Here is a 14,791-nt window from a genome sequence, read left to right on the forward strand (position 1 = left end):
GGTGGCAAAACGACCAGATTTGGAAAAAAAATTGTTTTGAAATAGCAAAACGCTGAGAAGAAGCTTTCTACCCCCCAATTTTTCACCATATTTTACAGGAAATTAGGTGATATGATCACAATAACAGTATTAGAAGAAATAAAAAACAATATATAACTTTCGTGGGTTCAGTAAACGAGAACAGCCATTGTCACTAAGGGTAGAAAAAGAATAAAACAGCCTGGTCAGTAAGGGGTTAATGTTAACTTCATCCTTACGAAGCCTGTCTTTGTTATCAGGAATAACAAAATTGCATTGTGTTACATTATGCATACTCAGTGCTGTGCAGCTCAACTGTATTAAGCTGTATCTGTGCACCATGTTGCCATTATTATGAACTCTGCGCTGTACACCACTTTGCCACCAGTGACACAGACTTGTAGGTGTAAACATTCGGTGCTGCACGGTACATTATCGGCAGTGACACGAACGAGTTTTGCGTACAGTAAACTATTAGCACTAGTGACAGCGGTGTGACTGTGTACTCGGTGCTGTGAGGTGCAGGGGCTGACAGTGAAGCAGCGCGTATCTGGCTATCTGCGTGTGGACAGTTCACGTGCCGGGCATGGCCCTGCCCGCTCGCGTCATCGGAAGCCGGGGCACGTGACCGGAAGCTGACCGGGAAGGCGGAAGCTTGGTTTGTTATTTCTCTGTTGCTGGAGCTGCTGAGGATCGTTCGGAGGTGAGATCTTTCCCGCTTTTACCCCACATATAAAAGTACCCCACATCCTTAGGCATAGGGGCGCCTTGCATTGGGTTATCCCCCCCCTCTCTCTCAGGCATTGGGGTATCTTTTCCTTTCACCCCCTCAGGCATTGGGGTATCCCCCCCCCACAGACATCGGGGTATCTTCTCCTTTGCTGCCCCTTCCTCACGCATTGTGTTATCTTCCCTTCAGACACTGGGGTATCTTTTCCTTCTCTCCCCATTGGGGTGGTGGTACTTTCACCTCCTTTTCCCCTTAGCTCCCCTCCCCCTCTTTTTTCCTTTGGGTGCTTACAAAATATGTAAAGTCTAAACATCCGGGGACACTGACATATATATATAATGTTATATATCATTGTTATTATTATTTATACAGCGCTGGGTATTTATGCACAGCTTATATGCTACTGTGTGGTTATTTGGCACTCCGGCTACCCGCACTTTATAAAGGACATAAAAGTATGTTGGGAATTCTGCCTAAAGTAAGCAAATAGCCGGCACGTTGCTTGTCCGGTTCACTGCCTTTTCAGCCACTGCTGCAGCATGCGCGGGTTTGCCCTGAATAACTTTAATGTATAGCAGGCTGAATGCTTTAATGTGATCCCGAGTATATGGCTGAGATGGTTCGCTATACTGTCGAGTCTTAAGACGAAATGAATTCCATCGAGACGAGGAACGCCGAATAAACTCCAGCTTTTCCCATCGTGCTAGTGCTGTTTGCATGTTTTATCGAGCCGGGGGTAACTCCGAAGACGTCGACATAAAAACCCCAGTGATCCATGCGCGTCGATGTTCCAACTTGAAATGAATCACAAAAGACGTTAAATAAACTCAGTTCACTTAGTTGGGAAGAATTATATCGGGGCTTCAGCAAACAAGCACCACGCTCGACGGATTCCTGATTTATATCTAAAGTGCCACTGAATTCGCCTGTCAAAACAAAATTCTCTAGAATCTAGCAAAGCAGCAATTTATTGTGAATGCAAAGTTACATAAGCAGACCCAGACGGGGTTAATGCTGTAAATGACTATTGTAACTGGAAACGGCTGCTTTTTAATGGAATATCTTGGTAGGCGTACAGAGGCCCTTTATCACTCCCATCACTCCTGGGTTCCGATGGCCCTTTATCACTCCCATCACTCCTGTGTTCCAATGGCCCTTTATCACTCCCATCACTCCTGTGTTCCAATGGCCCTTTATCACTCCCATCACTCCTGTGTTCCAATGGCCCTTTATCACTCCCATCACTCCTGTGTTCCAATGGCCCTTTATCACTCCCATCACTCCTGTGTTCCAATGGCACGTTGTGTTTGCTGATCCAAGTATAAAGGGCTAATTGATGGTTAGAAAACCCTTTTGCAATTATGTTACCACCAGAAATGCCCTTGTTTTCCACGAAAGCAGCTCAGTGACCCCATACTTTTGAATGGTAGTGTGTAATTGTTACCTGTACGTAAAGCTCTATCACCGGCCGGCTTGTGTCACGCAGCGTAACGGTGCCTTCGCAGCTAATGTGATCACATTCATTTTTGGACTTTTGGCCAGTTTCCACGTCCTGAACTTTGTGTTTTTAGCGGCGTGTCCCGAGACGAGAGCAGAAGTCACATGCTTCAGAGGATCCTGTTTTTTTAGTTTCCTACCTTTGCCCTGTTTGTGGATTCAGTGGCTGCTATATAACCCTACTGTCCCGAAACGTCTTCCCACTCCTTACGTGACCTCTAACACATTCTCAGAACCTTCATATCTCATCGCTGCCCCCACTGAAGAAGCGTCACTTCCTTCACTCGCAGAATCGCAGTCTTCGCTCCTCCGCACAAACTCAAGTTCCCTGTTTCTGCAATGAAAATGTGTAACATTTGGAAAGCTGGCATCATACACTGACTAACATTTGCATATTTTTTCCCCCCAGTTGTCATGTGATCTTTGTGCTATTCTGAAGGGCGCTGAAATGTATTCATCTCCTGCTCCCGAGAACGTTCAGGAGTCCAGAGACGTGAAGCTGGTAAGTAAAGTAAAGACTCAAACCTTAATCAGTCGTCGGTCTCGTCTTAGATTCAGGAGCCGCATGTCTATCCCATGCATGTTTAAATCCCCTTGCTGTATTACCCTCTACCACTTCTGCTGGGAGGCTATTCAACCCTTAGCCTTGTCTAAGACTTAAGGATTTCTAAACCTGCGGTCTGCATCAGCTCTAAGCTTTAAAATAGCGAGGTGCTTGTGGGTACGTTTTATGGTAAGAGTCCTAAACACATAAACCAAAACAATTAAAAAAGGATGATAATACGTTGGTGTGTTTATAAAGGGCCAACCCAGAAGCGCTCACCTGCCAGAAAGGCTGACACGACCCTGTATAATGTATAACTAAATTATGAGACGACAGCCTGAAGTGTATTCGTTATAAAGGCTTAACTTGTTGGAGAATCACGGTGGGGTTGGTCCTTTATAAAGTAAAGTCAGGGATTTTATCTCTTCTGCAAACTCATCGTCCCATCGTGAAAGCAGAGATGAGTAAACATGACAGACCTGTCAAACCTGCATACAGGAGGCTGGCGTTATGGCATTCATTCTGAACCAGGCGGGATCCATTAGAACCGCCAGGCAGGAATCCATTGTTAACTAGTACAGGGACTGCAATGTAATCCTCTCCATTGTTCTGTTGTAAAAGAGAACAGGGTATTTTCTGCTCATTAGTTCTTTCCCGGATCGTCCCCTTCCGCCTCCTTGCCTCTCGTGATTTGCTTTCTCATTGCAAAGCCTAATGCTGCCTGTGCTACACGGACAGAAAATTCCGCCAGCCTTCTAGTCTTTAAGGGACAATATTAAACGTTGTGCAAAGTGCTTTTTTATGAAATAAATGTTAATCAGCGTGTGCTTTTTGTCAGAGGATCACAAAGAAGTTATCCAGTTGTCTCAGAGAGCTTCAGGTCCGATACGTCACCACGGACGATGTGGTCACCAGCGAAGACAACGATGCAAACGGCCTCTGCGTGGCTTTGGAAGCCGTGTTCATTCACGGCCTGAAACCCAAATTTATTAAAACAGAAGCTGACAGAAGGAAAGGAAGAAGCAGGGGCCGCCACGTGCCACTACCCCAGCCGGCCTACTGGCCTCTGCTGAAGGCCATCACTCACCGGTAAGCTGCATGATTCTGCTGTGATGGAATATCATTTCTGCAAGATAAAAAGAATTGCAATAGTGAAAATTAAAGTTTTTGTTAATAGATTCCCTGATGGAACAGTTACTATAGAAACAAGTTGAGTTTTACAGGCAGATAGTTCCGTTTAGCACTTCACCCCAAATAACTGCATAGTTTGTTAAATTATAGCAACAGCCCCTTGCAGCCTCCCTAGGTTGAAATACTAGATATCTCCGTATTGTTTCCATTCCTAATGCTTCTTGTCTTTTGCAGCAACGTGATCACCGAACTGGAGAGCGTGAGTTTCATTAACACCGATGTGGGCCGGTGCCGCTCCTGGCTACGTCTCGCTCTGAATGACTGTCTCATGGAATGCTATTTCATTTCGTTACAAAGAGAAAAGTCTTGGCTGCTGGAATACTACCAGCCATGTGCATTGCTTCTAGATGCTGAAGACTGTGATGTGGTCCTTAGTTACCTACAAGGCCTGTCTTCCTTGACGTTTAATCTGTCCTACAAATCCTCCATTCTAAATGTATGGACAGCCACGCCGCTTTCATTATCGGGACTGTGGGCTGAGGACACGGAGCGGTCAATACTGTCTCCTCATGCACCTCTCCGGCGGAAATCATTGGACTCTGTGTCTCAGTCCTCCAGCTCCGATGACACCAACAGCTCCGTGCTGCAGGAGGGCAAAGGGATCATAGAGTCGTCATCCATGAGTCTAGAAACCAACAGTTCATCATCTCAGCTCTCGTCCAGCCTTGGCTCAGACGAACAGCCACATGCCAGGGCCCCTGTTATACTAGGGAGCCCCGATATCTCCTCCTGCGAAGTGGATTCCACAGAGCCGGAAGAGTCAGAAAAGTCTAACGCTGAGTGAGTCCTTCTGTCCGTTGTGTAGTTTAATTGTTGTTATGGTAGTATTCTGTTTTTTGTGCTTGTCCCGATCAATCATTTCCTTTCAGATAACATCCAATGGCCAACACCTGACAGCACTGCTAACACAACTGCTCGCCTTGAATAAAAATGAATAGAGATATTTTATATGCCCCACAGAGGTCCTGTCTGTGCCCGAGTTTGTGCTAATACGCTTTATCTTTAAAAGAAGAAAATGTAGATGTTTCATGTGGCTTCTTTGCTCCAGAAACACACATTAAAATATTGGGGTGACTACCCACACACCCTGTTCCCTGTAAAGTTAAATGCGCAGACCTAATGTTTCCTCTTTTTTCTCAGGGATGCGGAACCCAGTCTCCCTCTAGCATCTAACGCAACTCCCACCGATGATCCCCCTGACGAACTGTCCGAGAAAGAGACCGGACTCGAGGCTGAAGACTTCAAGACGCAGGGCTTGAAAAGCGAAAGACAGTTGTCGGAACCTGAAACTCTCCAGTCAGCTGTTTTATTAAAACCACAATCGGAAAACGAGCCGGCGAGCGCAGAGCCTCCAAGCCACGATACCAGTAATCAGAATTACTCATGTGACACATCAGCGGGGAAGGCACATGCTACCGTTCCCCAAACCCAAGCAGTCGAGGAACCTGTCGGGGACAGCAGATCTAGCAACCCGGAAAAAAGTGTTCTGCTTAAATGTGAGCCTTGTCCTGTTGCTGAACTCCCAGTGAGTACCTGGTGTAGTGTAAGTCATTGGTTTATTAAGGTCCCCGCAATACGAGCCTTTATCATTGGCATTTAAAGCGACACGTCAAAGCGGAAGTAAGCTTTGGAATGCCTTTTTCCCCCCCTTGTGAACCCTACAAAAATAAATAAAAATACAAGTTTACTTTAAGGTGAGATTTCATCTGTACCTTGTGCTCGCAAATAGTTTTATTTTACATGTGATGACTAAATGCTATGCCTGGTACAGAAGATTGCTAGTTTGGTCTAGTTGAGAGCATTTTACCGATATATTTAAAAATGTAATAGGTTTTTTTGTATTGAGGAAACCTTCATTTTTAAGGATTCCTAAATGCGTTCTTATGAATATACCGAGTGTTAATGTGTGATGCAAGCAGAAGGGGTAGAGGCGTATAGTGTGAGGGTATAAGCACCCAGGAGACAAGTGTTAGTCTTGTTCAGTTGTGACAATAAAATCAAAGCATTGCAGAATTTGATGGCAGATAAACCTACCCTGAGTATAAGAGCAAGGACTTAACACAATAAGTATCTGCTGAACTTCTAGATTCATCCGTTTTCTCTTTTGTGTCTTCAGAAAAGCAGAAGCTGGATCTCCGAAGACGATTTCCAGAGACCAGAACCTGTTATCCCTACCGATCAGATGCAGAAAGGAAGTTTTCTCCCTTCCCAGCCCCTGAACCAATTAATCGGCGACTCTACCCAGTTTTCAGATCAGATCAGTAAATCCTTCAATGTCGTCCGCAGGCGGCAAATAGGTAACGATTACGGGGGATTCATATGGGTGGCTGGGAATGCTTTCCGATTCAGATTAATATATATATATATATTTATGTGTGTGTGATGTGGTGTTTTTAATTCAGGCCTTTCAAACCCTTTCCGGGGGCTCTTGATGCTGGGTTGTCTCGAACGAAGAAATGCCTTGGGATTGTACAAGAGCTTTTATTGCGAGCTGACGCCATACGAATTCCGTCTGTTCCTCAAAGGAGAAGAGCAAATCTGCCTTGAGAACTGTTCGCTGTTCCGGTGCGAGTCTGTGGGTCCCGCGTACAGCGACGGGCGCTTCGAGCTGCACTTTCCTGCTAAAAAGCTGTATTTGCGGGCTCCTTCGGAAGGTGAAGCCCAGGATTGGGTGGAAAGACTGCAGGAGGCTGTGGAGAAATTCCGCCCTCAGAAAGATGAGGCTTGGGAGGTTTTACAGTCCCCCGAGTCCCCCAGCGATCTGGAAAACAAAACGCCTTCTCTTGGTGGGAGCACGCAGTCTGCTCAGGAGTTCAGTTGGGTTTCTCCGTTTGAAGCAGAACCAGACGCTCTGAAAGAGTCCATACTCTACATGAAAATCCATAAACGCTGGACCCAGTGTATTTTCTCCTTATCGGATAGAGTCTTGCGGTGCTATTTACCCAAGAACCCTGAGAAGGTTTTATACAGCTCTTACAGCATCGAGATGGTCCGAGACATCTTACCAGATGCCAATTTGGGAAGCCCGTCTTGTTTCCGATTGGTAACCTCGAAAGGTTCCTTACAGCTACAGGCCGAGAGCTCGTTAGAGGCCAAGGCTTGGAGGGAGCTTGTCCGCGCTGCGTACCTCGAGTCGGAAGAGGACTCGGCCTTTGTACCCGGAGATGGAAAAATCGAGATAAAATCCCATATCCGGGAACATCCCCTCTTCAAGTACCTGCTCCACATTCCCACCGAGATGGGCCTGGACTCTCAGAACTTCAAGTGTGCAGGTTAGTAAACCATTTAAATATGCATTCAGTCTTAAGGCATTTAATAATTAAAGGGAAACTTTTACACTAATTATATTTGATTCAAGTGATTAAATGTTTTACTTTCGGAGAGAAGACGGAAAACAAGTTGTTAATGACACGAAACCTCTTAAGCAGGGAGGAACACGGTAATTGCTACAGCTCAGCTACCACGAAAACGGGTAATCTACTTAGACGGCTAAAGTAGGCATGAAAAGCGGAATCTGCCCCCGACATGTTTTGATTGTGGGGGAGTTTTGATAATGCATTGTTAGTTTTTGGGATGGAAACTTAACGGTTTAGTTACTAAAACCCATGAATGTTCTGCGGAACTAATACGCGTCAGATATGAATGGTTCCAGAGCGCAGACCATGAATGAGCGCGTCGCCATTAATGCTTTCTTTTCACATCCTTTTTTCCTCGCAGGTTGCCACAAACAGATCGGATTCCAGTTTGGGAAAGCGAAGCTCTGTGGTTTCTCTGGGCTTTATTACTGTGAATGGTGCCACCAGGATCAAGGTTCGGTCATCCCCTCTAGAATGGTGCACAACTGGGATATAACGGAGAGAGCGGTACGTACTTGTCATATCTAATGCTGTCCGGCTGCTTTGTGGCCTTGTGTTCATGTTGTGCTATGCGTTGCGGAGCGTTGCCCTGCCTGCTGTGTGACGAAAATCCCTCATCCTTCCACTAGGTGTCGAAACCAGCTTTGAACTTCTTGAATACGGTGCGAAACGAGCCCTTAATGAACGTGCAGTATTTGAACCAGCGTCTGTATCAACACACGCAGACCATGTATGAGATTAGCCACAGCCGAGAGAGACTCCGGTTGCTGGGGGAGTATCTCGTAACGTGCCGCAGCGGAGCCCTACAGGAGTTGAACAAGAGGTGGGTTACCTGATGATAATGATTTTGTTGCACACGGGTTAGATTAATCCCCAAAAATTCCCACAGTTTGGGCCATTGTGAATTTATGCGGACAGCGCTGATTAAAATAATCTCCCGCTGTAAAGACTCAAACCTTAATCAGTCGTTGGTCTCGTCTTAGATTCAGGAGCCGTATGCCTATCTCATGTATGTCTAAATCCCCCCCCCATTGCGTGGAGGTACATTTTGCATATATTTTACCTATAGATGAGATAGCTGGAGAACGTCTGAAGTGTTTCCTTTCTGAGTTGGGTAGCGTTCTGAGGAGTCAGCTGACCACCCCCCACGCATTTCCCCAATTTCGTCGCATGCGTTGTGTTTTCACAAATGAAACTGTACTCGAGTACCACCTAGTGCCTGTTTAATGAACTGAGTGTCCAACAATCTCTGCCATCTGCCGGGCTCCCTGGTATTTTATGATTTATTTGGGTATAGCCCTATGATTTTATTCTACAGTTCTCACCATTCAATTTCATTCTTTTTTTTTTTTATATTGTGTGTTTTTTTGTTTTTTTTAGCTTAGACCAACGGACCTATCTTCTGGATTGTGCCCACACGTACAGCATGCGGGACCTAAAGCAGGTATAGCACGCCTGGCCCGTTTGATCTAAATAATATTTACAATGACTTGGTATTTTCGACTTATTTGCTGACGGCAGAAATCTCTGTACCTTGCAGATCGCGGACGGCGCGTTCGAGCCCATGCTCCAGTCGGTCTTGGAGTTCGCAAGTCACCACGTCTACGCATGCGAGCTCTGCAGGCAGAGAGGATTCATCTGCCTGATCTGTAACCGCAATGAGATAATTTACCCCTTCCAGTTTGAAACTACCATCAGGTGAGACTGGTAATTGCACGATCTGTGAATTAGATTCTCCACTTATGGGTCAGGCCATCGCATGCACGCAGAGAAGGTTCACTGAGGAACTTAAGCCATCAGTCACATGTTCATGGGTCCAAGTATTCATGGTTCACATACAACATCAACTCCCTGTGCCTCGGCTCTTATCCTCATGGGTGCTAACCGGTGAAACCTGCTCTATGTGTAATTTAAATGGTTAATGTACCAGCGCTGAGAGAAAGCAATGAATGATTGGTGGACCTCTGTCATCTACTTCCCATCAAATATATTTAAAAGGTTTCCATAGCAGATGGATTTATTGTTTGTACCGTGTTCTTTTCACAACTAGATGCGGCGACTGCAAAGCAGTCTTCCACAGACCCTGCAAAACGCCGAGGAACCCGTGCCCTCGCTGTGTAAGGAGGAAGAAGTACCAGGTTCAGGGCATGAAGATGTGAGTCAGACAGAAAGCTGCAAGGAAGCCGCTTATTGTTCTGAGCAAAGAACAGGAAGCCGTTTCCCGCAGCGCGTCCGGCGGGCTCCAGCAGCTGCCGACACCTGGCCTGTTATGTCTCCTTCTCCTGCTCTTCCACCCAGAATTTGCACATATAAACATTTGCACTTGCACAGTTTCTGGCCATTCATTTGACGGATTAACGGTCTTACAGCGAATGAATGAAGGAGCCACATTCTGAAACTCTCTACTTTAAATTAAAGGTTGTATATTATGGTAGAGATCTGGCGTGTCTCCATAATTGTCTTTTAACCATTGGCGTGGTAATTCTTTTGTACATACATGGCATCGGAGTGCAATCTTACATTGTTTTGTTTTTCCCCCCCATACTGGGTATTCCCGTGCTGGGTCTGGGGTTCTTCCCCATAATGCTTGGTGGTCTAAGAACCTACTTACAAGTTTTTATGTCACCGCATCTTGTTCTTAAACAAGTTAAGTCCACATAGTCTCCTTCTGTCGGGGTCCTTAGGTGTGTGATAAAAGCATTTGGCTATTTAAAGTCACCTTCTGTACCACACGGAAGACCCCCTGGAATGTTTGCATTACATAACTAGCTTCACTACGGGGTCTCACGCATATGACACTACTACATTAAGTCATAATGTTCTTTTTAGTGCGTCTTCTATAAAGTGTGCAAAAAAAAACTCTTTACAGTCTTCCTTTAAAATAAATCAAGTCGTTGCCAAGGATTTTTTAACCCCTTGCTTGCTTGTACATGGCTGTTTAAAGTTAAGTTAAACGCATTTTGAAGGCATTTGAGGTTTTTTTCCCCCTCCTGTCCCCAATTCAACTTTAATAATAATAATACATTTTTCAATACATTGAAAAAAAAATTCAAATCTCCAAAATCTGTATTTTTGTAGCTTATCTCACTGGGAATATATAGAGAAACGTCACAGCTGCTATCCCTAAAACTGACTTTGTGCCTTTCATAAATTCATCCTCCGGTCTCCAAGGTAAATAGAGGAGAGTTTGCTTTGGTCCGCCATCTTTTTATGGCCGCAAAATGTATAGTAGTTAGATGATTAAATGACTGTATATACTGTATAGAAATAAAATATAGGAATAGAGGAGGGACAAAGTTACTAAGATATTAAGGATATACAACTCAAGGGCTCTGTTCTTTCTTTTGGGGGGAGGTGGGCTCTACGTTAATAAAGTGGTGACTCCTTTAACCGTGGCCTTACATTGTGGCCCTCACTGTGCTTTAATGTGGTGAGAAAAGAAACTATGTGAAACCCTTGGCAACATTGTACACACGAAAGCGTCTCCTGTTCAACAAACACCTTACCAATCTCTGATCTGAAGACACTTCCCGGTCAAGCCAAGAAACCATCTGTTACATGACCCGGAGCTTTAAAATTGTACAATTAAATAAATCATTTAGTGTATTTAAAATGTTAAACCGTGTGCCAAACTGCATTGTGATCATGTAATCAAAAACATTTTGTTAACATGAAGGTCATCTCAAAATCGCTTGGTTTTATTTGTTTTGTTTCTAAATTATTCTTGTAATAAATACGATTTTGACGTTTTTACGGTTGTCGGCCTTGTATTATTTTTGCAACATACAACAACGGTCTTTAACCCATCTTTGGACTGGGGGTCAGATTTTGCCCGGTTTACCTGCAAATCCACCTGGAGTGAGAGATCACGGACGTCATGTGACCCACTCCCTCCCGTCTTATCTACCACCCTCTCAGTAAGCAGGTATTAAGAAGAACAGCCTCCAAAGTAAATCTTCCTGACGTTCCATCTACGCCTCTGACCCTCTAGTTTTAGACTATGGTCCTACTGTATTAGCCTCTACCGCTTCTGCTGGGAGGCTGTTTCACTTAACTACCACACTCTCAGTAAAGTAAGGAAATCTTCCTGACATTCCATCTAAGCCTCTGACCTTCTAGTTTTAGTTTCTGGCCTCTTGTAACGTTTCTCCCCCTTTGACATAAACTTCCCTCCTGTGCTTTGTTAAATCCTTTTATGTATTTAAATGTTTCTATTACATCCTCTCTCCCCCCAAGCTGGACCTATTGAGACCCCGTAGACATATTTCAGTACATCTTCAATAGGCGCGCAAGCCCAATCATTTCTTTACATTGTATATATTTTTGAAAAACAATTATAAAAAAGCTTGGCTTTTTATCGGCCTTCTTTGCGTTTTGGGTGTTGCTTCCTACTTCTCTGAAGCGTGAAGCCACAAAGTAAACATCGGTCTTCTACTGGGGGGGAAAAAATCACTCATATTCTTAACTGGTATGAGTAGAAAAAAAAGAGGAATACCAATCTTCTTAAATATCGACTTTAATGTGCACAAGCTGTAGGTAGTTTCAATAAATTAACAATTAGCTATTATTTTGCTCAATCATTAAAACACATTTCTATTAAAAAAATGCATTAATCAGATTATTTACGGTATATTTTTGAGAAAATCAGAAAATAAAATAGAAAAATGTTATCCATCTAAATGTTTAAGACAATTCAGCTTTGTAAAGCCAACTTTACGCCAAATACCAGCGACCGCATCTGCGTCCGCCCACAAATATATCTATATATACCCAAAGTCTTGTTTCTAGGGGGATCGATCGCTTTCTGCAACCACCAAACACACATTTCTGTACAATAACGGGAACAGAGAAGTAAAACTAAAGCATTTCATATAGCGGGGGTGGGGGGGGTCGGTTTGCGTTAATGAGCTGTTAAAAAAGCCCTACAAAAACACATTTCCTTTAGCGTAAGGGGTTAGAAACCATCTAATGCTTCCTATCGCCTCCTCCACCCTTAGAAAGGTTGCCCGAGCCAATCAACAGCAACCAGTAACTTAATAATAAAAAATGTATAACTTAATGGGGAGGAATAATTCTGTAGTGTCTACCAATTAAAATTTTACCATGGGCACTGGCGTACCTACAGGGGTCCCATCTGCGATGGGGCCCGTGCCTCTAGGGGGCCCGGTGCGACCCTGCGACCCTTTCTTCCTGTCTCCTCGTACATGTTCAAAATAGTTTAGAAAAGGGCCCTTCGGACCGCACCGCCGTGTGTGAGCAGCCGGACAGCAAGCTGCACAAGTGGTGAGAGGTAAGTGGGGGTGAGATGTATGTATATGTGTTAATGTGTATATATGTATGTATGTGAGCATGAATGTGAAATTGTGTGTGAGCATGGATGTGTCATTTTGTGTGTGCGTGTGCGTGTGTGTGTGCATGGATACGTAATTTTGTGTGTGCGTTGTTTGGCCTTGTCACATGCATGTGCATGGGTGTGTAGGTGTATGTGTGTGTGTGAGCATGGATGTGTAGGTGTATATGTGTGTGAGCATGGATGTGTAATGTGTGTGTGCGCATGGATGTGTAATTTTGTGTATGTGTGTGTGAGCATGGATGTGTAGGTATACGTGCGTGTGAGCATGGATGTGTAGGCGTACGTGTTTGTGAGCATGGATGTGTAATGTGTGTGTGTGCATGGATGTGTAATTTTGTGTATGTGCGTGTGAGCATGTATGTGTAGGCGTACGTGTGTGTGAGCATGGATGTGTAATGTGTGTGTGTGAGCATAGATGTGTAGGTGTATGTGTGTGTGAGCATGGATGTGTAGGCGTACGTGCGTGTGAGCATGGATGTGTAATGTGTGTGTGTGTGTGTGTGCATGGATGTGTAATTTTGTGTATGTGCGTGTGAGCATGGATGTGTAGGCGTACGTGTGTGTGAGCATGGATGTGTAATGTGTGTGTGTGAGCATGGATGTGTAGGTGTATGTGTGTGTGAGCATGGATGTGTAGGCGTACGTGCGTGTGAGCATGGATGTGTAATGTGTGTGTGTGAGCATGGATGTGTAGGTGTATGTGTGTGTGAGCATGGATGTGTATGTGTGTGTGAGCATGGATGTGTAGGCATACGTGTGTGTGAGCATGGATGTGTAGGCATACGTGTGTGTGAGCATGGATGTGTAGGCATACGTGTGTGTGAGCATGGATGTGTAAGTGCATGAAATGGAAAGTGTGTTGGAATGAATGTGTACATGTTTGTTAGTGTGTTCATACATGTGTGCCAGAGTGTATGTAAGGGGGAAGGCAAAGAAGGCACAGACAAGTGAACCCCAGATGAATTACACTGGAAGACTCTGTAGAGTATATATTTTAGAGCCAAGGTCAGTATAAACGTATCAGCGGTCATTATAATCGGGAATTTAACTCACCTGACATTGTATACAGATCAATAACACGCCGTGCTGGCCGAACAATGTGTTCATTCATACGAGGTGACCACACGTCTCCCCGTGAATAATGTGCGTGTGTTTAATAACACGCAGTGAATTGTGGCCGTGGACAGGCATGATCACCTGATTAATGTGAACAAGCAGACGGTTCTTTTGCTCCCAGTATGTTATGGTTGATATCCCTGCTTGAATGCAGGTGACTCATTTAAATGTATCTTTAAATCACGATAAGTGAAGGCTTCCATGATGACCGGTGCTAGGGACATTTAGCACATTTGGTGAATAAGTACGTAGAGCCTTCCCAATGCATATTAAAGGGTTAATATTTCAAGAGTCAGCTAATTAAGAAAGTTCTCAGGAATGCCAATCATCTGGAATTGTTACAAAAAATACAGATTTAGTTACAAAACAAATTACTATTATTATCATCGATGTATATGTTTATATAAGAAGTTTATTTCAGACCATAAGAACAATTTAGGATTTATATATTAAGGAGGAAAAATGTTAGAAGAAGAGACCATAATCTAAAATGAGAGGAACGTTGGCCTAAATGGAATGGAAGGAAGTTTAACTTTACTGAGAGGGTGGTAGATAAGTGGAACAGCCTCCCAGCAGAAGTGGTAGAGGCTAATCCAGTGAAGGGAGTTAAACATGCATGGGACAGACATACGGCTCCTGAATCTAAGCCGAGACCAAGGACTGATTAAGGTTTGAGTCTTTACAGCAGGAGAAGCGGGCGACCAGACGGGGGCCGAATGGGGGTCGATCTGCTGGTAAATTCTATATTTCCAATTTAAATCCACGCCAGCCTCAGACAGGTGTTTTATCCTCTCTGGAAAAAAATAAACTAGAACCTAAAAGTTGATTCTATGTTACGTGATTATTCCGAGTGTTTTGAAGGTCATCGGGTTGTTTATACAGTATTTATATATTTATTTATTTATTTAGTTATATATTTTTATATATTTATATATTTTTATGTATCTTTATTTATATATTTTTATATATCTTTATATTTATTTATA

General features: G+C 43.9%; 1 protein-coding gene across 1 annotated transcript; it reads left to right on the forward strand.

The window, feature by feature from the left end:
• Positions 1 to 544: 544 nt before the first annotated feature.
• Positions 545 to 9,775, forward strand: PLEKHM1 (pleckstrin homology and RUN domain containing M1). Its single transcript, XM_053453983.1, has 12 exons — positions 545 to 721; positions 2,655 to 2,747; positions 3,628 to 3,878; positions 4,155 to 4,760; positions 5,121 to 5,505; positions 6,097 to 6,277; positions 6,383 to 7,252; positions 7,698 to 7,843; positions 7,966 to 8,159; positions 8,717 to 8,780; positions 8,877 to 9,034; positions 9,387 to 9,775. Exons 2-12 carry the CDS (start codon positions 2,694 to 2,696, stop codon positions 9,493 to 9,495), a joined length of 3,018 nt encoding a protein of 1,005 aa, XP_053309958.1. The 5' UTR covers positions 545 to 721; positions 2,655 to 2,693; the 3' UTR covers positions 9,496 to 9,775.
• The last annotated feature ends 5,016 nt before the right edge of the window (positions 9,776 to 14,791 follow it).

This window comes from Spea bombifrons, chromosome 13, assembly GCF_027358695.1.
Source record: "Spea bombifrons isolate aSpeBom1 chromosome 13, aSpeBom1.2.pri, whole genome shotgun sequence".
NCBI lineage: Eukaryota > Metazoa > Chordata > Amphibia > Anura > Pelobatidae > Spea > Spea bombifrons.